The sequence below is a fragment of the Anopheles merus genome, chromosome 3L, assembly GCF_017562075.2.
Source record: "Anopheles merus strain MAF chromosome 3L, AmerM5.1, whole genome shotgun sequence".
Lineage (NCBI taxonomy): Eukaryota > Metazoa > Arthropoda > Insecta > Diptera > Culicidae > Anopheles > Anopheles merus.
In genome coordinates this window covers 16,723,222-16,746,933 of record NC_054085.1, presented here as the reverse complement: position 1 = coordinate 16,746,933, position 23,712 = coordinate 16,723,222, and the positions used below count along the sequence as shown (strand labels likewise).

Sequence of the window (23,712 nt, the reverse complement as noted above, 5' to 3'; positions counted from 1 at the left end):
ACGTGGTTTTTCTCAAAATTACACACCGCAAACGCATTTGCGCATTCGAATCGATTAAGTTTGTCACAATTTTATTGTACGCGATATAGTTTACGCAACTGCGCTCTCGAAGGACAACGACAACGTTCATCCCTTCCCTCCCTCATTGTCTTTTTTGTTTATATCCCGGATATGATGATGATTGGGCCAGCACAATTTACAATGTATGACACTGGAAATGCAGAGAGGAATAACAGCAGTAACCATGTTACTGAACAAAAAGAAAAACACGTCCATTAATTCGTAATCCCGATACAAAAAAAAGCACCCACAGTCCAGTAGTAGTAATAGTAGTAGTAGTGGCAAAAACATTATGAAGCGGATTAAGGTAAAAAAACGGCAAAACAAAAATCAAAAATTAGAAAAGAAAATCACGATCAACATGATCGGGCAAAGATTCCAAACGCGCCACGTGTGCGCGAGCGCTCAACAAACACCCCCTCTGCCGGCCACTTTACAACTTAATGATCTCCTGCACGGCGGCCGCAACGGAACGTGCCGAAATGCCAAACATATCGACGAGCACGGTGGGCGGTCCGGAGCGGGGCAGCTTGTCCACGCCGAGATGCTTCACGACGAAGTTGCGCTGTTCGGCCAGCGCAGACAGGACCGCCTCACCAAGGCCACCTTGTCTGTGTAGATAGAAAAAGGAAAAAAGGAATATTATTAGACGATTGCAATGAAATGCGTTCGTACGATGGTCATGAACTTACTTGTAGTGATCCTCGACGACGACGACACGTCCACCGCACTGGGCACCGTGCTTGATGATACCTTCCTGGTCGAGGGGTTTCACCGTGAACGGATCGATCACGCGACAGTGAATGCCGCTCTTCTCCAGCTCCTCGGCAGCCTTCAGCGCTTCGTACAGCGTGATACCGGCACCGATGAGCAGTACCGAATCGTTGGCGTTTTGCTTCACCACCTTACACTTTCCAATCTGTAGCGAAAACAGAATCACATTTTAAGTATATGTTATAGTGCCTCACAACCCACACCCACACCGTACCTCGAATTTCTCGTTGTTCTCATAGATGACGGCAGTGTTCGGGCGCGACGTACGGATAAAGCACACGCCCGGCGTGTTGGCGGCCATCTCGACCGCACGCTCCGTGCTGACGGCATCCGCCGGATAGAACACGGTGCTGCCGGGGATCGCCCGGAACATCGCAATGTCCTCCAGGCCCATCTGGCTCGGGCCGTCCTCGCCGATGCTCACGCCACAGTGCGAGCCGACAAAGTTAACGTTCGTCTGCGAGATCGCACCCATGCGGATCTGGTCGAACGCACGCGTGAAGAACGTGGCAAAGGTGGACACGAACGCCACGGTCCGGTCACGGCACGCCGCCCCAATCGCCACCCCGACCAGATTCTGCTCCGCAATGAAGCACTCGATGAAGCGCTCCGGGAACGCTTTGCGCAGCTTGTCCGAGTAGGTCGAGTTCTTCGTGTCACCGTCCAGCGCAATGACGCGATCGTTGTTCATCGCGATCTTGGCCAGCGCGGTACCGTAGGCAAGCCGCGTCGCCACCTGCTCCCCCTTCTGGTACGCCGGCGGGGTGGCCAACTCCACCCCCTTGATGCTGACCTTTGGGGCGCTCTCCTTCTGCGGCGACGGTGGTGCCAGCGCGATCGGTCCCGGGTTGCGGATTTGCTTCTGCAGATGCGCCACCACGTCGGCGGCCGCGTCGCCCAGCGGTTTGCCGTGCCAGTTCTCCAGATCCTCAATGTTCGGGAAGTGCTTGCCCTTGTACGTCTTGGCGATGATGGCCGTGGGCCGGTCGGTCGTGGACGCCGCCTCGAAGAACGCCTTGCACAGCTCCTCCACGTCGTGCCCGTCGACGACGATCGCGTTGAAGCCGAACGCGTCCAGCCGCTTGCGGTACACCTCCATCTGGTGCTGCAGCGAGGTCGCCTCCGACTGGCCGAGCCGGTTCACGTCGAAGATAACGCACAGGTTGTTCAGCTTGTAGTAGCCGGCAAAGTGCAGCGACTCCCAGATCGAACCTTCGGCCGACTCACCGTCCCCGACCAGCACGTACGTGCGGTAGTCCGCCTTGTCGAGGTTCTTGCCGACGTACGCCATGCCGCAGGCGACGGCCACCCCCTGCCCGAGCGAGCCCGTGCCCACATCGATAAAGTTGAGGCGCGGCGTCGGATGGCCCTCCAGATCCGAGTCGATCTTGCGCAGATTCATGAGATCCTCCACCGGGAACAGGCCAGCCTCGGCCCAGGCCGCGTACAGGATGGGGGCCGCGTGACCCTTCGACAGGATGAACCGGTCGGAGGAGGGATCGCGTGGAGCAGAGAGTTTGTACCGCATCGTGTTGAAGAACAGCACCGACATGATTTCCGCAATCGACGCACATGATGTCGGGTGGCTGTGAGGGGGAGGGGGGGGGGGGGGGGGAGATGGGGTAAGAAAGAGACGTCATGAGGGTGTGTCATAAAAATAGCTAACCAAGCAGTGAAGATAAAATATCTATTCGCTGTACAAACATCAAATCAAACAACTGATCTCAAGAGTGTAGTCAACCGGGCGAGCCGCGTGCTCTCTATCGTCGCACGTAACGGTTACAAAGCGTTACAACAACGGAAAGCAACCGAAAAGAAGCTCCCATCAGCGTCTTATCCCAAGACCGGCGGACCAGCGGGAAGTGGCGCGAGACGCGACGCAGGACAAGCGTTCGGTTATCAATTGTTTATACTTGACTCACTGAATTTATTTTGCTCTTTTTGCAACCGTTTATGACAACCTTGAGCAACGTAATCGAAGCATGCACGGAAGAGCGAAGACACACACACACACGACAGCGGGCACCTTGCGTCATTTACTGTGTACCCTGAGGTTTTTTCCTTCTTCGTTGTTTGCCACATACTCCGTGGCCACATGTGTGTGTGTGCGTTACATTATTCCAGCCACCGACTTCAATGACTCGAAAACATGTCGAAAGGTGCCCAGCAGTGTGGCATACGTTTGACCTCTTTCTGACCTTCGAAAAAAAAAATGATTTGAGCCCCGTCGGGCGCAGCACCACGTCAGAGGCGATCAGAGGGCTGCTTCGATCGAACGATCGGTGGAGCTTTTCGACTCGCACTGGACTTTTTGATTTCGGCGTTAGGTAGGACATTCTAAAATAAAGCATGCCGCGCCAACGCGCACTCGCTGTCGCGCCTTTCACCAGCACCATTTGGCTGCTGGTCGGAGAAGGCCGCATCATGGCGCACGAATAGGATCGCGAGCGGCGCGATTTGTGCGTTTAGGCGCTTCGAGAGCAAATCCGTTCATCAATCGGCGACCCTGTAATGCCTGTAATGTCACGTGCGAAAGGGGTAGAGAGAGAGAGGAAGGGTATCGATTTGACCTGCACTATGGGGTGCGTGTTTCACCGAGATCGAGCCTCTCTCTCTCGCTGTGATCTCATTTTGTTTTCTTGCCCCTCCGCCGTCGCACTTGGTACCCCTACAAACCAGGGGCAAAAACATGTACCCTTGCCCCGGTCCTCATGCGAAACCGGCATCCACCAGCATCAGCAAAAACAGAGCCTCCTTTCTCCCGGTTGCGAAAGTTGCGCGAGAAAGCCGGCACACGGTGAAAGGGTTCATGTTTTCTTCCCCTTTTCCTTAGGTTCGCCCTCCTCTTCGCATGGCTACACGCATCAGCTCCACTTTGTCACCAGCATTTTGCTGCCATTTTATCTCCCCACCCGCCCGCCGCTTCTTCCCTTACTTACCCAGACTTTGACGCTTGCGTTGCGTTGATCGAATCGATACGCAGCTTGTGAGCGATATCCTTCAGCTCCTGGATGGTTTTGGCTTCCGGCTTGTGATAGGTCGGCATGTTGGAATCGGCTTTGCTGGTCACTGGGCAAGGGGTAAGTTGCAATATCAATGGAGTCCGCGGGCGCACTGTCGAGTTCGTTCTCACTTCGATGGAGTTTTAACCTCTACTAAACGACCCTTTCGCGTGCGGTGCCTATCTTGCCGTCGCTCCAGCGCTTGCTCCGTACAGTGAGCGACACGCGATGGAGCCCACCGATGGACGAGGTTTTCACGCAACCGTTCTAGTTCATGCAATGTTTCGTGCACAAAAAGAATTGCTTTTAGAAATATTATTCATACACAAAGCAGATATGAATATTTACAGACATTAAAGCCCTTTTGGAGCCTACTACTGTGGTGCCACATTCCGAGCGAGACGCACTGTACAGGTTCCAGCGCCACGGAACCAACACCACGCTGATTCCGTGCGCCTTCTCCGTACACATGATTTGCCGGTTTGGCGTAATCACAACTACTAGCGCAATACGGTGACTGGTGATAAAAAAAAGATTCCAAATTTACATTGCTCCGTCGCCACAGCCGGCAACTGAAGGGAGGAAGAGGTTATTTACGAAAGCGTGTTTTTGGAGTTTCGAGACGATGTTCAACTTCTGCGGAATTGATGCGTTTTAAAGGTAATTTTAGGAATTAAAGCCTTCCCAGGAACGTCGGGGTCCTATTTATAATCACACACAGACGGTGCTGATTTTAATGGTAGACATTAATTAGTAATGCTTTTAAATCGTGCAACAGCTGTTTTTAGCTCTTGGAAAAGGTCTTAACAATGCAATCATTTGTTTGAACAGGAGCTTGATTTCTTCCCGCAATTTGGCCACGAAAATATGACTGCCTTCTTGCACGGTATGGTATTTGATGAGACATAAACAGCGAAAAGTACAAAAAAGGAAAATAAAAAGATGTAAAAGACGATTATCTCAAATTATTGGCAAATCATGACTAAACGTATTGCTCGTAGAAAAAGGCAGTTCGAAAATTATTATTATGTAGAGATAATTTGCTCATTTTGCCATGCAAATACTACAAACAAATCATTCAAGCATTTTGTAACTAATTTTATCCAAAATAGCAAAAAACACAAATCCATCTTCAGCCACTCGCTCGCCACCGTGTTGCTCTATCCAACTTCAATCTCTTTAGTAGCGGCTCTAAACGCGCTCCACTTTCACACGGAGCCCGTTGCACACGTAAACAATCTCTCTCTCCCTCGTCATGACACGGATGTTTTGATTGCTGCACATAGAGTGAAAAAACACGGCAGCAAGTCCCCCGGGTGGCGGTGCCGTGCCTCGACCCCATCCGCAAACACAACCATGGACATTACGTCCCTCTTCAAGGCGTCCGTGAAAACGGTCCGGCTGAAGCTGCCCCCGCAGAGCGTCGCTCCGCTGGACAAGAATCGGATACTGCAGAAAAAGAAACCGACGCCGGAGATATGGGGCAAGGCGAAAACGCTGAAGCAGCAGGTAACGCTGCTGCGGAACTTCTTGATCGAGAACCGGGCGGCCTACATGCAGCTGGCGGAGCATCTGAAGAACTCCGCCCCGCAGATGACGAACGAGGAGCGCGATCTGATCGACCGGGAGACGGAAAGCACGCTGGCGGATGCGGGTACGCTGATAGCGGGCCTGAGGCACGAGTGTGCCGAGCTGAAGGCGGACCGGCAGGTGAAGGAGTTCCTCGGCCTGGTGGTGGACAGCCTGTTCGAGTACGCGAACGGGATACGCAGGATTGCCCAGGAGCAGAAACAGTTCCGCCAGCGGCGCCAGATGGAAACGATGCACTACATTAAGCTGCAGCCGAAGATGAAAACCGACCCGTACACGAAACCGCTCGAGGCGGTACCGGCGGAAAGGGAGGCAGTGGCTGCGGCGGTGGTCGCTCCAGCAAGGACCGGGGACAGTTTGGAAAGTGCGCGCAGCGCCGATAAAACGATGACGCAAACGGTGGAAGACATGCAGGACAGCAGCATGTACGAGGAGTACGAAAGCAACGACCTTAGCCCGGAGGACATACAGATGTTCGAGTCGGAAAACATCCAGCTGTACAACGAACTGAAAGGGCTGTCGGAAGAGGTGGAGCAAATCCAGCGCAATGTGGCCGATATTACGCAGCTGCAGGATATCTTCACCGAGAAGGTAAAGGAAGGGCAAGTTGTGAACTTGTTCCACATGGGCTTACCCGTTTGTTTTATTCGTAGATAACGCTGCAAAACACGGACATCGATCGGATCGCGACGAACGTAATAGGCACGACGGAAAACATGAACGACGCGAACGAACAGATCAAGCAGGCGATCCAGCGCAACGCGGGGCTACGGGTGTGGGTACTTTTCTTTTTTATTGTGATGTCCTTTACGTTACTGTTCTTGGATTGGTATAATGATTAAAAAAGGGGGAAAAGACGTAAAAGTAAATTATTTAAGGTAATAAATGCGGTTAAAGCGATTAGAATAGCAATTTAAATGGGTGAAAAAATCGTTTCATTTCCCAACGAACCATCAGCTGTTGCACCAAGGTTTAGACAGTGAAAAGGCCTTTTCCGGTGGTGTTCCAATCTGCGCAGGCCTTTTCTCCTTTCTGCTTGACAACCGTGTCAGGGTGGCTGTCAAAAGTTGCTCGGTCGCAAAAGAAAAAGGGTGCAAAATTTGCCTTGCTTTCGATTACTTAACACTCACACTATCGGGTGCAAGTTTTTCCTCCGTCGTTCCGGTGAATAAATATCGAGTGAGTGCATTTTGTTTGTCGATTCTGCAGTCCTCCCCCTCAAACGTTTAACTGCAGCACAATTGATTGATTTCGTTTTTGCTCCCCCTTCCACGTACCTTCTCCCAGAGATGCTCCGTTTTGCGGCTGGCCGTGTGCTGGGCGGACTTCGCAGCGCCGCTGGGCTGAAGAGCAGCCAACCGATGGTGGGTGCGATGGTGGTGCGCCACTCGCACAGCAACGAGACGGACGAGGAGTTCGATAAACGCTACGAGGCGTACTTCAACCGGCCGGAGATCGATGGCTGGGAGGCCCGCAAGGCGATGAACGATCTGCTCGGCATGGATCTGGTGCCGGAGCCGAAAATCATCGTGTCCGCGCTGAAGGCATGCCGCCGCCTGAACGACTACGCGCTGGCCGTCCGCTTCCTGGAGGGCGTGAAGGACAAGTGCGGTGACAAGACGAACGAAATCTACCCGTATCTGCTGCAGGAAATTCGCCCGACGCTGACCGAGCTCGGCATCGACACGCCGGAAGAGCTGGGCTACGATCAGCCCGAGCTGGCACTGAAATCGGTGTACGATATGCACTAAAAGCGGAATGCCCCGGTCGTCGTCGATGTGTGAGATGAGGAGCGGCGTGTGTGTGTGTGCGGTACGTGTGCGGTAGCCTCTGACGCCCCCAAAACCCCCCAACCCCTCGGCGGGGGACCGGAAGGGGCTTAGTCGTGGTCGTTTTGTCAATAATAAATAAATACACAGAGCCCAGCTGTTACATAATTGGACAACAATTCGGTCTGTGGTTTATTGCTACTAATTATCCGTTCCGATTACAGGACAATTCTGGAGGCCACGAACCACAATAGGGGTTCTCCCGGATGCAAGGTCACTGGCTAGTCCTGGAGCTACTATTCCCAGTCTTGAAGCTGATATCAAAATACATCTTAGTTCAGGATATGATAAGGAACCGAAATTCGATCCAAGAATTGTTTCGCGAAATACTGAAGTTCTGAAACAGATCCTGGATTGAACTGGTTAAAGCCGATATCCCACGCACAAGAACAAACTCAGAAGGTATCTTTGGACGATTAAGCTCATCCTGATACTAAATCCCTGTTTTAGAATTGATCCCAAGTATGTATTGTCCCTGAATTTAGTCCTGAACCTAAGATAGTCGATCGGATCCTGCATTAAGTGCATAACCACTCGGACTCGGAAACAAATCCCGAACGATTCCAATAATTGGGCACTTCCGAAACCTATATTCCTGTCGTAAGACTGATTCCAAACCTGGACTAGATTGGTCCTGAAACTGATTCATTTTCTAACAAGGTGCAAAGACTAACACCGGGTCTATCTTGTAATTGAGTTTGATCGGAACATGGCCCTGTCCCAATATTGGTCCTAGACTGGTCAAATTATTGGATTAGATCCTTATCCTAGCCCAGGGATTTTGAACAATTTGAACCGATCGCTGTCCTAATGGGATCGACTTCAGAGATAAATTTCAGTAAGATCGTGTAAACATAGGAGAAGAAACAGTTCAATTAGTAACCAAAAATGGCAATGTATTTTTTGCTTGCTCTATTTGCTAATCATCACGTGCAGCTATCATTGCACTCACGTGTCTAGTTGGACATGGTCCTGTTCTTCCACTCGCTCAGAATGTTCGCCGCACGCTCGAGCGTATCGTCCCGCTTGAAGAAGCAATAGCGCACATAGTCCTCCCCGAGCGGTTTGTGCTCGTCGTTGTAAAATGCGGACGGCGGAATGCCCTGCAAACCGACCGTCTTGGTCATCCACTTGGTGAAGCGATAGTCCCGCTGCGCGTCCGTCTCCTGCGACAGGTCCACCTTATCCGCAAGCTTCGACCAGTCCGCCACCATGAAGTAGCCACCCTGCGGAATGGTAGGATGCATACCGATGTCCTCCAAAAACCGGGCCATATAGTCACGCTTCGCAATCAGCTCGGTCGAGATGCTGTTAAAGTAGCACTCCGGGCTGGACAGTTGGTTCAGCTCCTTCTCGAACCCGACCGCGATCGCTTCCTGGATCGGGGTGGCACACGTGTACACACAGTTCTGGTGTACCATCTGCAGGTTGCGCATCAGACTGGCCGGCCCGTAAGCCCATCCGATCTTCCAACCTGTTAGCGAGAACGTTTTGCCGGCCGAACCGATCGTGATCGTGCGCTCCCACATGTCGGGCAGGGTGCAGATGCGCACGTGCTGGTACGGCGCGTACACCATGTGCTCGTACACCTCGTCCGAGACGCACAGGACGTTCCACTGCTTGCACAGGTCCGCTATCATCTGCAGCTCCTGCCGGCTCATGACCTTTCCCAGCGGATTGTGGGGCGTATTGACGATGATCATTTTCGTTTTCTCGTTAAACAGCTTCGCCAGCTCCAGCGGGTCCAGCTTCCAATCCTCGGACGATATCGTACGCCCGGTGACAGTCTACAGAGAAGGAGGCATTATTAATTAAAACAACAAAACAGGAATATAAATCTTGAGATGCAAATTACCGGAACCAGCGGGATGAATCTAGCCACACCTCCGGCCGCTTTCACCATCGGCTCGTAGCAGTCGAAGAACGGTTCGATGATAATGACCTCGTCGCCTTGATCGACGTGACCTTGAATCGTGGCGTACAGCGCTTCGTACGCCCCAACCGTCACCAGCACCTCGTTCAGCGGGTCGATGGTGCGGCCCACCAGCCCCGAGTACATCCGGCTCAGTGCTTGCACGAGCCGCGGATGGCCAAAGCCGCGCGTGTACTGGTTGGCCAGCGGGTCCGGACTGTTGGCGGCCGAGGCCAGCGCATCCAGCGCATACTTCGGTGCATGGTAGTCCGGGAAACCTTGCCCTAGGTTCAGCGGTTTGTATTGCAGCGCCAACTGGATGTACTCAACCCTGTGGAAGAGGAGAGCAAAACGAATTTCACCACATGATGTCCACAACCTGTTGAGCACAGGCACTGTTCCCCCCATTCTTACCACACACTCTTGGTCGCGCCCTGGTAGCGCGCTGGAAGGTCAAACTTATTTGTTGACATCGTTCTGGCCGGCAGTGCGCGAATGTACTGACGAGCAAAGTGCCCCAGGAACGCAGCCCGTTGACAGAGCATTAGACAAAGTGTGTTTATATGGCGATTCTCTCAGCAAAGGAGGGAGGGAATGGAAGAAGGTGATTGCAGAAAAATACAAAAAAGAAAAACCTGAAAAACCACTCGAACCGCCACACAACCAAACGTCCGAGCGCCTGGCATTAGACAGGCGCGCAACTATCTTCGCGATTATCAACGTCGTCATCGCGATGCGGTGGACCACTTGCGGTTTTTTTTTTGTTCGTCTTCCTTCTTTGCCTTGCCCGTGTGCGTGCTGTGCGTGGCGGCTTATCTTTGCGTTGAAATGCGAGAACACGGGTTGAAATCTGTTTAAACAAAGTCAAGAGCGTATGGAGATTTTTTGTTGCAGCGCACAATGAACTCTTTTTATCAGTTGTAACAAAATTAAAACGGCAACGTGATCGATTTCGAGGCACAGGAGATCCAAGTACTGAAACCGAATAAAATAGGAGTCCGAAACAGTTGCGATTCTTGCGTAACTGGTTCCGAATTCGTATCGGGATAGGAGCTGGTTCCGGACCTACATCGGTCCTGTAATGGATTTTAAACATACTCGGTTCCTGGAGCAGATGTTGAAGAGGAGATGTTGAGATGTTGTCACGGTGCTGGGATAGATCGGGAACCTTGAACAGTTCCTCAACTCAAACTAGTCCTGGAAGTGATCCCAAACCTCTCCAGGAATTTGAAACTTTTCCCTATTCATATCAGTTCAGTTACTGGATCTGGAATCGGAAACAGCCCAAAAATTCATGTTCGTTCAGGCACTGGCTTCAAACGTACTCGTATACTTCTAAATCTGGAACTGTACCAAAAATTATATCGTACTCGGAACTGCTCCTGGAAGCAATAAAGCACCTGTTCCGGTCTTTGAACTGATCCGGAATCATACCGAATCTGAATTGATTCCGAATCTATACTGGAACATGAAAATGTGTCTGAACACTGTATCTGTTCCAGTTCCAACTGTTCAGACTAGTGATGGGGAAAATTAAGTTTTTATCGGAATCGATTCCGGCTAGTCCCGCATTTTTCTGGAATCGATTCCGGATAGTAGGTCCGCAATCAGTTTCCGGAATCAGCTCCGGAATGGGTTCCGGAATCGGCTCCAAAATTGATTCCGGAATCGTAATCGGTTCCGGAATCGACTCCGGAATTGTTTCCGAACACGGAATTGGAATCGGATAGGTCCGATTTCGAGCTCCCACCACAAGTTCCGACCCTGGAACAAATTCTAAACCTGATCCGCCCATGAAACTGATTCTGATTTTTTTATAATTCTGGCAGCAATTCAGGAAAAATAATTGAAATTAATTGTTTAAATAACTTTTTATTGGAATTTGATTGCTTTTTAGCCGAATTATGAGCCATTTGTATGGTATAACAATCACGATAAGTGTTGCAAATGTGCACAACAGTCTGAATTATCGGGAAGCCCGCAGCTATTATCCTTTCCTTCCATGTGCACTGCTTCAAGCATGTGTTTTTGTTTCCATTCAATTCCTGGAATTTTGTTCCGCTTCTCCAACCGTCCATGAGCGTTTTTTTCTTCTTCGCCATGCTACACGTCCCAACAGACGCTAAGTACAGAACTCACCTACCATAAACGCCGACCCATCGCAACGCGATTCAGCACTTCAATCACGTATGTCTTTGCGAAGTAGTTTCCCTGCACAGCGGCAAGCTTACGCTGCGAGCGAAAGCTACGAGCAGGCATCGAAAATTCACGAACAATCTGGCCGGGGTCAAAAACGCACGTGCTCGGAGTTGAGTTTGAGTGATTGATTCCCCACCTCTTCACAAGCGCGCACACACGCACACACACGAACACGCACATTCTGTCAGCGGTGAAGCGGCGAAGAGCAGAAAACTTGACGGTCTTTTCGGCGATAAAAACGTTCTAGCGCAAGGTTTCGAGCTCCTCCCCCCCTGTGCGTGTGTGTGTTGGAGCGGAAGTCCTGGTTTTTGCAGTCGCTTGCATCGTGTTTTTTTCTACACCCGCCTCCTCCGTGACGGACGAAGTGCAAACAGCCGTAGCTAGCGGTGTGCTCGTGTGTTTCGCTTGGCGTGCAAAATCTAACCTATTCGACGGAAGTTTTTATGACAAAGGATATGACTTCGGAAGCAGCGTAAGTAGGGTTGGATTTGTGTGTGTGTGTGGCGGGGCTACCTCCATCTCCTCATCATTCTCTTCACAGAGGTGCGGCTAAAATACGCTCCTCGTAACGCGATATAAAACAACGAGGTTGCGCCCATCATTGCTAGGATGTGTCCCCTTCTTCCCTGTACTGTGTATGTGCGTGTGTGTGTTTGTGCGTGCATGTGTTTTCTCGTTGCCAGTCATTCTTCTCCACGCAAATTCTCATTAAACCCAGCGCTCCCCATCCCCTCCCACCCCTTGTCCGTTTCTTGTTTGACCCGGCGTCCATTTTTATCGATTTTCCCCGTGTCGCGTGTGTACGCCGCTTGACGGTGCCGTGGCTATGGCGCAAAGCGCACGGCAGACAAGAATGGCAAAAGGGCGGCAAAGGTTGTGTGGCGCGCGACGTAAAGGTTGTAACCTGCGGACGGGTTGCGTCGGCCGCTTGTCGCCGGGTGTAAAAAAGAATGAAACAAACCCCCACACACATTACCACACACACAGACACGGTGTGAAAGAGGTCATACTTTTCCGCTGGTCGCGGCGAGACATAAAGAATCGTTTTTTTTCCAAATTTCTAATTGCTTTTTTTTTTGTATTTTCTTTTCCGGCTCGTGTTGCATTCCATTTCCTACCCGGCCCACAGTGTACCACCGCCGGCCGTCTGGGCCCAACGAAGCGATGTCCTCTTCCTCACCCTCAACGTAGAATGCAGCGACCCGGTGTACAAGTAAGTGGTGTAGCTATAGTAACAGCAACGGCGGCTTGCGAGCAGAGCCAGCCGCCGTACAAAAATAGTGTAGTGCGCGGTGTGTGTGTGCCGCTCGCTCGGTCCCGTATCACGGCAACGATCGCAATGACGACTACCGCCATCGTGTGTGCGTGTTTGTGGTATTTTTTCATGTTTTATTTCTTTACATGTTTTCCTCTCTGTTTCACCTCCACCAGATTCACCGAAGACTCGATGAGCTTCACCGGCGTGGGCAAACCGGAGGGCAAAAAGTACGAGCTGAACGTGGAGTTTTTCAGTAAAATCAACCCGGACAAGGTGGCGTCGAAAAACATCAAGCGCTGCATCGAGTTCGTCATTGCCAAGGCGGAGCCGCAGGAAACCTACTGGCCCCGACTGCTGAAGGACAAGACCAAGCCCCACTGGCTGAAGGTTGACTTTAACCGATGGGAGGACGAAGGCTCCAACGACGAGGAAGGTGGTGGTAAGTATTGGGGACCTTTGGAGGCATGGAGGCAAACGGTTTACGCCCCTCTTTTTTCCCTATTTCCAGCCGACCAGATGGACCTGATGCAGATGCTAAACGCTTCCCAGAACAGTAACAAACTTTCCTTCGACGATCTAAGCGACGAACCGGAAGGCGAAGACTCGGACGACGAGAGCATTCCCGGGCTGACGGATTCTTAAGCCGCTGGTAGTGGTGGTGGTGTAGAGGTGGTGGTGTTGGTGTGTGTCCAAAGGTTGCGCTCGGTCGGTCATCCCATTTCCGCCGTGTTAGCTGCTGCTGCTGCCGGTGCGCTGCCGCCCCCTATCTCCCCTCCACGTGTTTTCCGCGTTATGTCAAATAGTATGTACCGCGAAAGTTGTAGCATTTTAAGCCATCTGTTTAAAATTAGCCATTTCCTGCTCCTTCCATCCCGTTTTTCCCCTCTCCCACTCCGGTTCTCTAGCTGTGTTGACTCCCTAGGGGGTTTCCCGGAGTTGGTGTGGGGAAAAAGGGGCGGTGGGAGGAGTTAGGAGAGGGATAGCCGGCACTCCCGACAGCAGAAGGCGCACTCTAAAACAAACACAGGACACACACCAACACACTCTCACATACACAGTTCATAGCATGGGTTAGAGGTTAAAAAACAAAGGATCAAAACAGCCGATGGATGGCGCATTCTCTCGTTCGTCACTCCACCTGGTGGTAGAATGAGAGAAAATGGCGGAAAAATCAGCAGCCGTAAGGAAGAAGAAACAACACCATCACCCACACACACACACACAACATCCCCCCCCGCGCTCGCTCCCAAGTGGTTTTCTTCGCCGCGGTGTAGCGAACGAGCGAAGGAAAAATAATGGGAGAACGAAAATGGAGTGGAGAGTGTTCCAGACACAATAATACACTATAGAAATTAATCCTTAAATAACCGAGCGGACAAAACTCAAGTATGCAGATAACAAACAAACAAAACAAAAAAATACAACCAAATGGAGTTTTGGGACGAGAAAGATAAAAACAACACGCAATAATCGTGGCGCATTTTTTTTGTAGTTGGTCGGGTTTGAGGGAGACATGTGCGGGCGGCCTGGCGGCATCGGTTTCCGAAATTCAAATGTTCTTCCTTTATTTCCTTTGTTCCCGCTGTATCAGTCGGCGCAGCAGTAATACACACACCGACGGTTGGTAGTATAAAGTAGGCTACGCGAGTAGTAGCATTTTGTTTGGTTTATTTCCATCGATTTAAAAATCAGCCATTCGACACACACAAACACACACACTTTCGTTCCGGGTGTGATTTAGTGTTGGGTAAATCTGATTCAGATTCATGCATCTGAATGAATCTTTGAAATGATTCAATGATTCTGAATTTCAATTTGAAAGATTCATGAATCTTAGGCCGCTGGGTCATGGGCTCAAGCACTCAAAACTTGTTCTCAGACGTGAGCCCGTGGCCGTCGTCAATTTTTCTCACTCTGAGAAACTGATGTAGCCACTCAAGCTTTATTTGGAGCTTTAAACTAAAAATGAGTTTTTGTTCGCATATTTTTTTAAACTTTTTTAATTATAAATATTGAATACACTTTCCAAAGTGATTACCGAAAAACGAATAGCACATTTGCTAATATTTCAGTTAGCTGATCGCTGCATTGTCAACTTTCTTAAAGATTCTCAAACCGATTTTGTGTCGATATGACAAACGTTAAGGACGTAGGTTTCTCAAAAGCACTCATGAGTGCATGTGAAAATGAGCGTTGGGAATCCCCTTGGCCCCGCGGCCTTAAAGAATCATCGAACTTAAACATTCTAGGATCTCCAAAGATTCATGAATCTCCAAAGATTCTAGGATCTCCAAATATTTGTGAATCTCGAAATACTCATTAGTCTTGAAAGATTCACGAATCTTTAGGGACTTATGAATTTCAAGGGATTCATAAAACTCCAAGGAATCATAGAGCTTTTCATTATTCTTCTTCTTGGAGTAAAAACCTACGTGATCATGTTAGCCTATACAGGCTTCCGGGACTTCTTGGCAAGTACCACGCAGGATCTTGTTGTTTTACTACGTGGAGACGATCCATGCGAGCCTTGAACCCACGACATCACTCGGATCGGCGGAATCGCTCAAATTCAATATTTTGATAGATTCATGAATCCCTGGAGATATAGGGATGTTAATGGATTTATGAATCTTACAGATTTATAGATCTTTGAAGATTCAATAATCCTTGGAGATCTTTCATGAATCCTTGGAGATCTTCCATGAATTCTTGGAGATCTATCATGAATCCTTGGAGATCTATCATGAATCCTTGGAGATCTCTCATGAATTCTGGAAGATCTCTCATGAATTCTTGAAGATCTTTCATGAATCCTTGGAGATCTATCATGAATTCTGAATCTTTTAAGAATCGATTCGAGATTCGAATCACTCATCACTGAAGATTCATATGAATGAATATCAACATAAGATTCATGAAACCCAACACTAACACTTGCTACGCGCATATGTAATGTATATTTTCGAAAATAGAATCATAACATAGAATTCAAAAACTGCGTTTCTGCGTTTATAACATATCTGCCTGGGCTGAGAGTTGCTTCTAGAGTTCAAAACAAAAGCGCCTTATTAGATAGTAATGAAATGATTATGTGTGTGTGTGTTGTGTTGTGTAGATTTGAATGTAACTGGAGGAAGAGGAGGCGTTTGACGCCACACACCGGTACCATCGTTACATCGAAGGGATGTTGAACGTTTGCAGGATGTTCTTCTCCGTCTCGTCGATCTTCTCCAGGAAGGCGCGGAAGTTCTCGTGCTGGCTGAAGCTCTCGATGAACTTGGTCAGATACTCCATCGTGTCGCACTGGAAAATGGGGTCGTTCATCAGCTCCGCCATCAGCTGCCGGTCGTCTTCGTCCTCTTCCTCGTCCTCGTCACCTGTAAAGAAAGCAAACGGTTTGGGTTGTCTCGGTATATCATTCAAGTCTCGGCTATTTTTTTTTGGTTTGCCCAGGCATCTTACCGTCATCCATGTGGGTCAGCAGCGTCAGGAACGACATCTTGCCACCGTCGCCACTGACCTCGTCCGCCGCTTCCTCGTCGCTCGAGCTGTTCGCTTCGTCCCCGCTGTCGGTGTTTTTGTTGAGCGCATCCTTCGCCTCCCGCAGGCTGGCCAGCTCGTGCAGCAGCAGCTTGAAAATCTTCACCAGCACCGGCGTATCGACCCACACCATCGGTGTTTTGGCGCTGGCCGACCGTGTGCGCCGTCCGGTGTTGCCCGCTGCGCCGGACGGATTTGAGGCCGGCACCTGCTCCTTTATCATGACCGTGTTCAACCGATCGTCTTTGGTGGTGACACCGTGCTCGAACAGCTTGCACAGGGCCAGCGTCGTCACCTTACGCTCGTACTGCCCGTAGAACAGATGCTGCCGGCTGAGCCAGTTTGCCAGCACGAAGCTCATGGCCGTTTCACCGGTCGGCCCGGGGACGGTGCTCAGGAAGTTCATGACCGCATCGAGCTGCAACAGTATCAGGTGGGCAAAGATGGTGACCAAGCTCATGATCACGTTCAGGCTCTTCACCAGCTGCATCTTGCTGAGCACCGCTTTGAGCAGCAGATCGACCGAATCGCCCAGCAAGTTGCCCACCTTCGTAATGATCGTAATGACCAGCCGGCCAATGAACGAGGCGGTCGATTCCGTGTTCATCGGGTTCAGCAGCATCGTCGTGACCTGCAGCACATAGTTCAACCCTTCGCCATTTTTGTAGCGACAGATTTGTTCGGGCGCGATGGCCAAAAACGAACGCAAACACTCACCGCCCGCCTGCATCACCGAATGGTCCTCGGTGCGCAGGATGCAGTGGACGGCCGATGGGAAGGCGCTCTCGATCATTGCATCGCTCAGTGGTGCCTGCGAGTACTTGACGAGCGTCTGCAGCACGTCCAGCGCAATGTCGGGCGCGAGCGTCTGCTGATCGCCACCCTGATCGTGGTTCAGGATGCTCACGAGCGTCGGGATGATGCGATCCTGCAGTGGCAGCAGGCAGAACGGGTTTTGCGACAGTATCTTCAGCACATCCTGCACCATCTCGACCAGAAACCGGTCGTCGTGGAACTTCTGGAAGACGGTCATCGTAACGGTGATTACCTTCGGACACAGCGTGGCCGTTACGTTCACATCGAACTGTAAAGGATGTGGGGGACAAAAAGAATTAATATTGATGACATTTCTAGTGATAGGTGCTAGGAATCGGACCTACTCGATTCCGAATCCACGATCGGTATCTAGTTTGGGACCGATTCCGATTCTGGAATCAATTACGATTCCGGAGCCGATACCGGAGCTGACTCCGGAGTCGATTCCAGAGTCGGTTCCGGAGTTAACTCGGGAGCCGATACCGGAGTCGACTCCGAATTCGGAATCGACTCCGCAGTCATAATCGGTTCCGGAATCAGAATCGGCGGAATCGAACTGGAAATCGCAATTTGCTCCGGAAACGGAATCAGAATTGACTCAATAATTGGAATTAGCTCCGGAATGAGAATCAGTTCTTGAATTGAAATAAGAAGTACCAGAAGCGAAATCAATCCGGAAATCTCCATGAGAATAGATCGTTAACAAGTAAATTTGGATTTTTTACGGCTATCAATACGTAGCATCATTGGACCTTAATGTCTACTCTTTTGGAGATGCCGAAACTGACTCCGATTGCGAAGCCGATTAAGATTCCGGAGCTGATCCCGGGACCAATTCCGGAGCCGATTCCGGGACCAATTCCGGGGCCTATTCCGACTCCGTAGCCGATTCCGGAATTTTTAAATTCCGAAACTGATTAATTCCGGAGCCAATACCGAAATCGATTTCGGAAGCTAACTCTGGATCTACTATCCGGAATCGATTCCAGAAAACTTCGGAGCTAACCGGAATCTATTCCGACGAAATCTTCATTTTTCCTATCACTATACATTTCCCACTGTAAAGCTTTACGTCCTCGTTACTAACCGAAATGATTGCACTCAAAGCTTCCAGAAACAGACCGAGCACGGTGTTTTGTGACTGCTCAAACAATCCTACCAGCCCGTCGAAAAAGTTTTCCAGCTTGGACATGATCAGGACGTGGCGTTCGTCCTTGTTGTCCTTCAGGTTGCTACAAAAGCCATAAATTGCTCTACCAAACAAAAAAAAAAGGAAAATGATAGCAATTGTTATTCCAATTTTCCAAACCCCGCTCCCGTTTTCCATCTTACCGTGCGGCCATAATTCTCAGCACGATCGGCTTATCCATCGACAGGCTGTCCACGGTTACATTCACGATCTGTTCCATGAACGGCTGGCGCAGGATATCACACTCGCAGAACCGGCTCAGCAGCCACAGACAGCGACCGAGCAGGTACGGCGACGCCTGGCTCTCCATCAGCATCTTGATCAGCGCCAAATACTGTCCCATATCGAAGCCGGCCGGACTTTCGACGATCATGTCCTTAAACGAGCCGACCGCCAGCATCGACGACTCGTGGATCTTCCACCAGTGCGGATTGCCCGCGTTTCGGTCCACCTCCGCCACGGCACTGTGCTTGCCGAGCGCCTCCGTGAAGCAGGGCAGCAGCTGCTGCTCATACTCGCGCCCCACAATCAGCAGCACATCGTGCGCCGTCACCCGTATCGTAAACTCCACGCCCTGCTCGTCCTCATCGTCGACAAACTTTTCCGGATCTTCCAGCCACTGCTGGGCCTGCTCCTCCGTAATTTGCATGTACAGCACGGTAATGTAGACGAGATCGGTCAGCACGTTCACGATCGCCGCCTTGTACTTCTTCATCTCGATGATCGTGTGCACAAACTCGAATATTTGCAGTATCATCTGCGTGAAATCTTCCACCCCATCGTCATCGCCGTCCTGGCCGGTGCCGTTGAACGGGGCCGCTTCGCTTTCGTTCACGACGACTTTCACGTAAAAGTCGGCCAGCTGCGTCAGCAGCTGCCAGATCGTGGGCAGGATCGTTCCGACGTACGGTTGCACGAACTTTGACATGTCCGATATCATGTACTTGAGGACTGAAATGCGGTAAAAAACGGATACGTTAAAAAACGGTTGCACGGATCGACTAGTGCCGCCACGTACTTTTAATGATTTGCGTTTTCAGCTGAAAGCTACTGTGCGGACCGTTCGGTGCGGTTAGGCCCTCGATCAGCCGTTGCATAAAGTTCGGCAGCACCGGATTGAGGATGGCCGACTTTTCCTGGCGCGTCTCAATGTTCGTGTTGATGCTGCGCAGCAGCGAGTACAGTATCTCCACCGCGTACTTGCGCGCCGTCACGCTGTACTGGTTGGCGGCGGTAAAGATCCGGTACACCTCGGAAAGGATAAGCGGCGCCACCTCGCCCACCTGCCGATCTAGCTCGAGCGTAAACTCGACCAGCACCTTCATCGCGCCGTCGACCGAGTTTTCCGTGCCGCTGAGACACTTGACGATCACGTCGAACAGTTCCTGCCAATCGCCCGGCCAATCGTACAGCGCAATGTTCGCTATGCAGTAGGCGACGACGGATCGAATCTAAAGGGTAAAAGGGAGGTGAAGTATAAGCATCGTCTTGTGAGCATTGCCTACTCTACGTCACAATCGGGAGCAGCTTACCTTGCTGTTTTGATCGTACAGTCCTTCCGGCAGGATCTGTTTGATCCGGCGCTTCGCCTCATCGTTCACCAGCAGGGCAGGGGTGGCCCCGGCATCAATTGCCGGCAGATCACCGGCACCACCATCCTCTACCACATCGCCTCCATCCGCCCAGCAATCGTTCACGTACTGTTTCAGCATCACTGAGGCAAGCTGCCGTAAGCCGATGTGCAGCTGTTGATCGATCGTAAACTCGGCCAACAGGACGCCATACCCTGCGGGAAGCAATGAACGGACCGAGAGTGAAAGCGGAACTAGTGTAGATCGCACCAGTACATACATTCGGTGAATTTGAGCTGCGCCAACCGGGCCTCGGCCGACTTCCGCTGGTCCGAGTCGGGATGCAGTATCTTCTGCAGCTCCTCAAACATTGCCTGCTTGACGGCGTCCGAGTTTTGGGCCATTGTTTTCTGGGGGAGGCACGGCACCGGTATACAGGCGTGTGTTTACTTGCAAAACGCAGAGGAAAAAGAGAGAGCCTCGTGGAGTTTTTGCAATCAAAACAATATTTTCCCGGCTTTTCACGGCATGCTTCTGTCAACTGGCTGTCAGCTCCGGCCTGTCGGTTGGAAAACGTTTGCACCCAATGAATAAAATTACATTATATGACCAAGTCTACCATAACATTCACTAACTTACTTATCTGGCGCTATAACCGCTTTGCGGTCTTGGCCTGCCTCAGGAGTGTCCAAAATCGCTCACGGTCTCGCGCCTTCGTCTGTCAGTCCGTTATCTCGGCTTTAACGGCGGACGCCTTCACGCCATCTTGCCACCTCAGTTTGGGCCTACCATGCCTCCTCTATCCTTGTGGACGGCCTAAAAAGACTTTTCGGGCAGGGTCATCCGTTTCCATCCCAAGTGCCACAAATCCACTAAACGACCACTAAACGGCTTCTAAACGCCTCAAATTCTCTACCTAAACGGAATATAGAAAGACTTCGTTTAGCAGACGGCAAACGACTCATGCATTCTAAAAATAGCAAAAAAGCTGGTGGCGCCATCTGTTTGTGGAATACCCCAACCTGTGGAGCTTCCTCGCTTGGAGGAGAGCTTTCTCATTTCCTCTGTACTGTATGGTTTCGCATTGAAGTTATGCATCGCTAGAACTAGAACGGCGATACGATTGTTTAAATACTAAACTCCAACGGAAACCACCAGTACTGAAGCAAGTGAGTTTTGAGTAATGGTCGTTGGTGTTGATACCCACGTATCTGACCACACGACCATCCATATAGATTTTTGCTCAGAAAGTTAGAAGGCTTTATAGGTCATTATAAGATGAAACTTGTCGAAACACATTGCAAGAAAAGGATAGCAATATAATGATGAGTTGTAATACGCCATCTATTGATCAAACCAATGAAGCTGTGAAGCTTTCATTTTTTTCCTATGGATATTCAATTTTCCAGTCGTTTAAGCTTAATCTGTGGCGCTTGGGATGCGTACAACATGGCCAGCCCATCGGAGTCTGGCGATCTTGATACGCTGTATCCCAAGTGTCACAAATCCACTAAACGACCACTGAACGGGTTCTAAACATCTCAAGCTCTCTACCTAAACGGAATATAGTAGTAGTAGTAGAGCTGTGTGGCTATCTCACCAAAAGATGGCACCACCAGCTTGTTTGCTATTTTTAGAATGCCGTCGTTTGCCGTCTGTTAGAAGGCTCCGTTTAGGCTGAGAGCTTCGTTTAAAGCCCGTTTTAGTGGATTTGTGACACTTGGGATAGGAGAGCCACAGACCAATGATGTCTATATCAGCAGCGTATGCCAGGATGCGTATGGCTGGATTACAGAAGATGGTTCCCGTAGCCTCCACCCTCGAGTTGCTGATGACCCTCTCTAGCGCCATTTAAGTTCCAAGCATTTCCAAGGTGCTTCAAATGCATTAAATGATGTATAAACTCGTTCTATTTAATTCCAACTGCATGTGGTTAGCATAATCAAATGATTCTTCGTTTTTCAAAAGTCAAATTAGCAGACAGTCGCTTCAATACCACCGAAATCATAGCATACTCGAATTTTGTCCATTGGGACAAACGCTTTTTGGGAATGATATACAGGTGTCCCCCGAGATACGACTGTATTTGGGACCGAAAAAATGTCCCAAAGCAAGGCGTAAGTCGAAAAAGTCGTATGTCGAATATCTATAAATACTAAGTTTATAACCGAATTTGAAGAGTTGGAATTTATGATATCGTGTATTTTATTCAAAATAATGTTCGATAATGTAATAATTATATTTCAAAAGCCGTACACAATATAGATATTCAAGATAGGGTAATTGTGGAATCTTTGGAAATGTGTGTATAACGATTATCAGCCCAGAAATTCAAAAATATACATCAATTTCTTGTCAATGACAACTTTTAACTGTCAAAATCAAAATCGTCGTATCTGCGAATCGTCGTAACTCGAGGAGGTCGTAACTCGGGGGACGCCTGTATACACCTTGCAGATTTTTATAGCACACGAGCATGGCATGGAACTGTCAAATCGAACGCTGCTGGTGTTGTTTTCTGCACGTTGTTTACATCTAGCAAAGATGAAGGGGAAGTCTGGTGTACCCGATCGGTAATGTTTTTTGCTAAATTTTGTGATATTTCTATCGCCAAACGCTTCCTTCTTGATTGGTCATTCGTCACTAATAAAGCACTGTTTTGTTTGCTTTCGTTTGCAGGTGGTATAACTACAGCTGCCATGGCAATGTGTTGATCGACCGGTTCATCGCACTGAAGGTGCCGCTCTCGCGGGTAAGTGCTGTGCACACAGTATTTAGTAATTAGTTCTGCTTGCTTAATGCGAATTGCAACTGCTTTCAAGCCACATAAATATATCCTGAAACCGTGCAGTGTAATATACTTGTAAGCCTTTGGCAGATACATAGTTTTTGTGTGACACCGCAAAGTGGCTTCCATATGTCAACAAACGAAGCGTCCCGAGAAGCTGGTAGAATAAAAACACCTACGACGGTAAGAAAGGCACACGCCAAATCAAGCCAAATGCTGTTGCTCGTGCTTGGCTCAAAGAAGGAGGCCAGCTGTTTGCTGCCCGCACGAAGAAAGGAGCCAAAGAACGGGCACAACAATACCGATTTTCCATAGTGCACGCGGCACGCGATGATGCATCGACCGGCAGACTGATGCGATCGCGCAAGAGATAGTCGTTTCCGAATGCTGCGTGTATGTGTGTGTGTGTGTGTGTGTTGGTGTGTCGGCGGCAGTAGTGGCGACAACGGGCCCTTTGCTCTACCTTTTCGCGTACCATCGAGCAGCATCCTTCCCGACGGGACGGACACCATCCCTCCCCAACCGGCATATGCATATGTGTTATGTATGTGTGTGTGTGTGTGTGTGTGCTTATGTTGGATGTTCTTTAAATCTGTCCCATTTTGGGTTGATGGCTCTTCCATCGCGCGGTATGGACGTGCCGCCGCCGCCGACGCCTGGTGTGCTTCAAAGTGGGGATTTATTTATGTGTCTACGGACCATGCGTGACACATCACGCATCTCTCCTCTACCACGCGGTCTAGAAAAGGTAATGTGGCAAACCGACCACGGCGACGGCGACGGCGACGAACAAAAACCCATGTTGCACACGATTCCGCATGTGTTAATTCCGTTTGTGCCGGCGGGTGGTGATTCATCATTTCGCCCCGCATTGGCGGTCGTAAAGTTTGCTGCGCCCGTGTGTTGGATTGCCGAGCCGCGGGACACGTTGCTGACGTTGGCTTGGGCAGCGCCTGCTTGCGGCCCGAGCCTTCTGTTTATGCTTGCGGCGAGACATTGTAGGGTGAATTAATGAGGGATCAAATTTTCGCCTCTCCTCTGGCGGGAAGTAAACAAACCTCTGTGGTCTGGATTAATTGCATAGTTTGTGTGCTACTGTTTTGGCGGCTTTTTTTTTGTTGTTTTTAGTATGGGAACTATTCCATCTTCTCCATCGAAATTAATTTGTCGTTATTTGTAATATT

General features: G+C 50.0%; 7 protein-coding genes across 7 annotated transcripts in view; 4 read left to right on the top strand and 3 right to left on the bottom strand.

Moving 5' to 3' along the window:
• Positions 1-54: 54 nt before the first annotated feature.
• Positions 55-4,007, bottom strand: LOC121598231 (transketolase-like protein 2). The gene is made up of 4 exons (XM_041924786.1): positions 3,774-4,007; positions 1,049-2,420; positions 753-979; positions 55-671 (listed from the first exon to the last, which is right to left on the bottom strand). Exons 1-4 carry the CDS (start codon positions 3,878-3,880, stop codon positions 494-496), a joined length of 1,884 nt encoding a protein of 627 aa, XP_041780720.1. The 5' UTR covers positions 3,881-4,007; the 3' UTR covers positions 55-493.
• A 386-nt stretch (positions 4,008-4,393) lies between these two features.
• LOC121598233 (syntaxin-18) lies at positions 4,394-6,591 on the top strand. The gene is made up of 3 exons (XM_041924788.1): positions 4,394-4,496; positions 4,949-6,017; positions 6,080-6,591. The coding sequence occupies exons 2-3, from the start codon at positions 5,193-5,195 to the stop codon at positions 6,266-6,268; spliced, it is 1,014 nt and encodes a 337-aa protein (XP_041780722.1). The 5' UTR covers positions 4,394-4,496; positions 4,949-5,192; the 3' UTR covers positions 6,269-6,591.
• LOC121598236 (cytochrome c oxidase subunit 5A, mitochondrial) lies at positions 6,493-7,374 on the top strand. The gene is made up of 2 exons (XM_041924790.1): positions 6,493-6,605; positions 6,714-7,374. The coding sequence occupies exon 2, from the start codon at positions 6,716-6,718 to the stop codon at positions 7,175-7,177; it is 462 nt and encodes a 153-aa protein (XP_041780724.1). The 5' UTR covers positions 6,493-6,605; positions 6,714-6,715; the 3' UTR covers positions 7,178-7,374.
• Positions 7,375-8,125: 751 nt separating this feature from the next.
• LOC121598232 (kynurenine--oxoglutarate transaminase 3) lies at positions 8,126-9,885 on the bottom strand. Its single transcript, XM_041924787.1, has 3 exons — positions 9,582-9,885; positions 9,111-9,498; positions 8,126-9,042 (listed from the first exon to the last, which is right to left on the bottom strand). Exons 1-3 carry the CDS (start codon positions 9,710-9,712, stop codon positions 8,212-8,214), a joined length of 1,350 nt encoding a protein of 449 aa, XP_041780721.1. The 5' UTR covers positions 9,713-9,885; the 3' UTR covers positions 8,126-8,211.
• A 1,618-nt stretch (positions 9,886-11,503) lies between these two features.
• LOC121598235 (uncharacterized protein CG16817) lies at positions 11,504-14,081 on the top strand. The gene is made up of 4 exons (XM_041924789.1): positions 11,504-11,838; positions 12,496-12,579; positions 12,798-13,063; positions 13,133-14,081. Exons 1-4 carry the CDS (start codon positions 11,810-11,812, stop codon positions 13,264-13,266), a joined length of 513 nt encoding a protein of 170 aa, XP_041780723.1. The 5' UTR covers positions 11,504-11,809; the 3' UTR covers positions 13,267-14,081.
• Positions 14,082-15,562: 1,481 nt separating this feature from the next.
• Positions 15,563-20,284, bottom strand: LOC121599429 (importin-9). Its single transcript, XM_041927223.1, has 7 exons — positions 20,021-20,284; positions 19,702-19,955; positions 19,188-19,620; positions 18,313-19,120; positions 18,068-18,233; positions 16,087-17,248; positions 15,563-16,001 (listed from the first exon to the last, which is right to left on the bottom strand). The coding sequence occupies exons 1-7, from the start codon at positions 20,142-20,144 to the stop codon at positions 15,796-15,798; spliced, it is 3,153 nt and encodes a 1,050-aa protein (XP_041783157.1). The 5' UTR covers positions 20,145-20,284; the 3' UTR covers positions 15,563-15,795.
• A 1,918-nt stretch (positions 20,285-22,202) lies between these two features.
• Positions 22,203-23,712, top strand: part of LOC121598726 (RNA/RNP complex-1-interacting phosphatase) — a 7,552-nt gene continuing 6,042 nt past the window's right edge. The window contains exons 1-2 of the mRNA XM_041925958.1: positions 22,203-22,313; positions 22,420-22,492. Coding sequence (XP_041781892.1) covers positions 22,222-22,313; positions 22,420-22,492 — 165 coding nt within the window. The 5' untranslated portion in view covers positions 22,203-22,221. The remainder of the gene's footprint in view (positions 22,314-22,419; positions 22,493-23,712) is intronic.